Here is a 1,842-nt window from a genome sequence, read left to right as displayed (position 1 = left end):
ATTTTGAATAAAAAAAATTATAATTCTTAGTTGCTTTGCAGACATCCAAAACCTTTTTTTCCTCCCCAAGGGCTCTTTTCTGATCACAACACAAAGTCTGTTTTATATAAACATCTTGTTTTATTGTCAGTAAAATATCCTCCACCTCCATACTTTATGCAGAAAGCATACCAGAAATAGAAGCAGACAGTAATAAAAAGGAACAGTTATGAAAATAAGAAAATATAAATGAATGAGTAATTATTTTCTCTTGTTTTTGTTTGATTTTACAGTGAAAGAGCACATCTCGGAGTATAAAACCTAATCCCAGTCGTTGTTCTTAGAGAGGATTTCAAACAGGAAGTAAGAAAATAATCGTAGTCTCTGATTGAAAAGGACAGATTCTCCTCTATGTCACAGATCCCACATCAGTTCTGCTAGGAAAAAACCTCAAATAATAACGTCCATTAATGTCAAAATGCTTCTTTTCGATATGGAGAAATTGCCGTCCTGTTTGAGAGACTCATTTGGGTCTGAGAGTTTGATGCTTTGAGTCATTATTCTCCATCAAACCACAAAAATCCAGTGGCTCTGTACCGTATGCTCCGTTAAACTTGATGCTCGATAGCAGATGGGGAAGAAGTCGTAAACAGTTCTTGTTGTGTCTTCATCTTCTTCCTTGTCTCATCTGTTCCTTTTCACCTGATCCCTAGATATAAAAGCATTTGAGTGAAAATGAGACCAGATAAACTCATGTCATGCAAGAATTTTAATTTGTTCAAGAAAACAAAACATATTTGTTGTGTCCGTTTTTGTTTACTCGTCGTTGCTTTAAAAAAAAAAATGAACGGTTAGTTATTGGCTGCACAGAGAATTTACACACCATCTCTTAAGTTTTAAGAAACCCAATTTTTTGGGAGTGGGGTCTATTTCTGTCTTGACAATTTAGCATGATAAACCTGAGTGCTAAATAAATAAGAAAATAAATGTTTGTTAGTTTTTGCTGTTCCCTTTTTTAAAGTTTGCCACAGCAAGCAAAATTACACGAAAGATTTAACAGTTATTTTACACCAGAAGTCCTTCCCTACACAACCTGGGCTCAAACCTGCAGCCTTATTATTATTATTATGAGATCACAGCACTGACAACCACCGTTCACAAATAAACAAATAAATAAATACCTTGACTAATAAAGCCATAGTCAATAATTTTGTTTGCCCAGACAGTAATTGGTGGGTCATCTTTTAATTACTTGTGTTTAATTTTAATGTAATTTTTATTTGTTCTAATTTTTTCGTTCCCAAATTGTATTGTAAAAAAGGGGCTTTATTATGGAGGGTGGGTTTTTGAAAAAGGATGCGTTGGTGTGTGTTCTTGTATGAATCAATCATGTGTGTCTTCAGTTAAAGCCGAGCTGTTCCTGTTGGAGAAAAAAAAAAGAGCTTAATTTCTCTTCCCTGTGCAGTGCAGGTAATTTGTTATTTTTACTTTTTATTTATTGTACTCAATCCCCAATGGGGAAATTAATTCTCTGCATTTTTCTCATTGCACATGTGAGCACACACATGTGAAGCAGAGGGCTGTCATGGCATCCGTTTCAACTTGGGGGTGGGTTAAGGCCTTGCTCATGAGCCAGAGTGGGGCAAATGAGGGTAGAGGCAGGTGTGGGTGTTTCACCTTTTCCACCCACGTTTTGATGTAGTCGGTCTGGGGAGTTGATCTGCGACCCTCCGATCACAGGCCCACCCTCTCTAACCTCTACACCACCACTCCCCCAAATCAAATCAGAAGAAGCTGATATGTCATTCAATAACCTTATAACACACACACACACACACACACACACACACACACACACACACA

General features: G+C 36.9%; 1 protein-coding gene across 1 annotated transcript in view; it reads right to left on the bottom strand.

Annotated features, from left to right (window-relative positions):
* Positions 1 to 577: 577 nt before the first annotated feature.
* The window catches only part of LOC119422948 (platelet-derived growth factor subunit A-like), a 26,917-nt gene continuing 25,652 nt past the window's right edge, over positions 578 to 1,842 (bottom strand). The window contains exon 6 of the mRNA XM_037690359.1: positions 578 to 688. Coding sequence (XP_037546287.1) covers positions 678 to 688 — 11 coding nt within the window. The 3' untranslated portion in view covers positions 578 to 677. The remainder of the gene's footprint in view (positions 689 to 1,842) is intronic.

This window comes from Nematolebias whitei, chromosome 16 (genome assembly GCF_014905685.2).
Source record: "Nematolebias whitei isolate Nwh7 chromosome 16, NemWhi1, whole genome shotgun sequence".
Lineage (NCBI taxonomy): Eukaryota > Metazoa > Chordata > Actinopteri > Cyprinodontiformes > Rivulidae > Nematolebias > Nematolebias whitei.
Note: the sequence above shows the minus strand (reverse complement) of the source record. Positions and strands in the feature narration are given on the sequence as shown.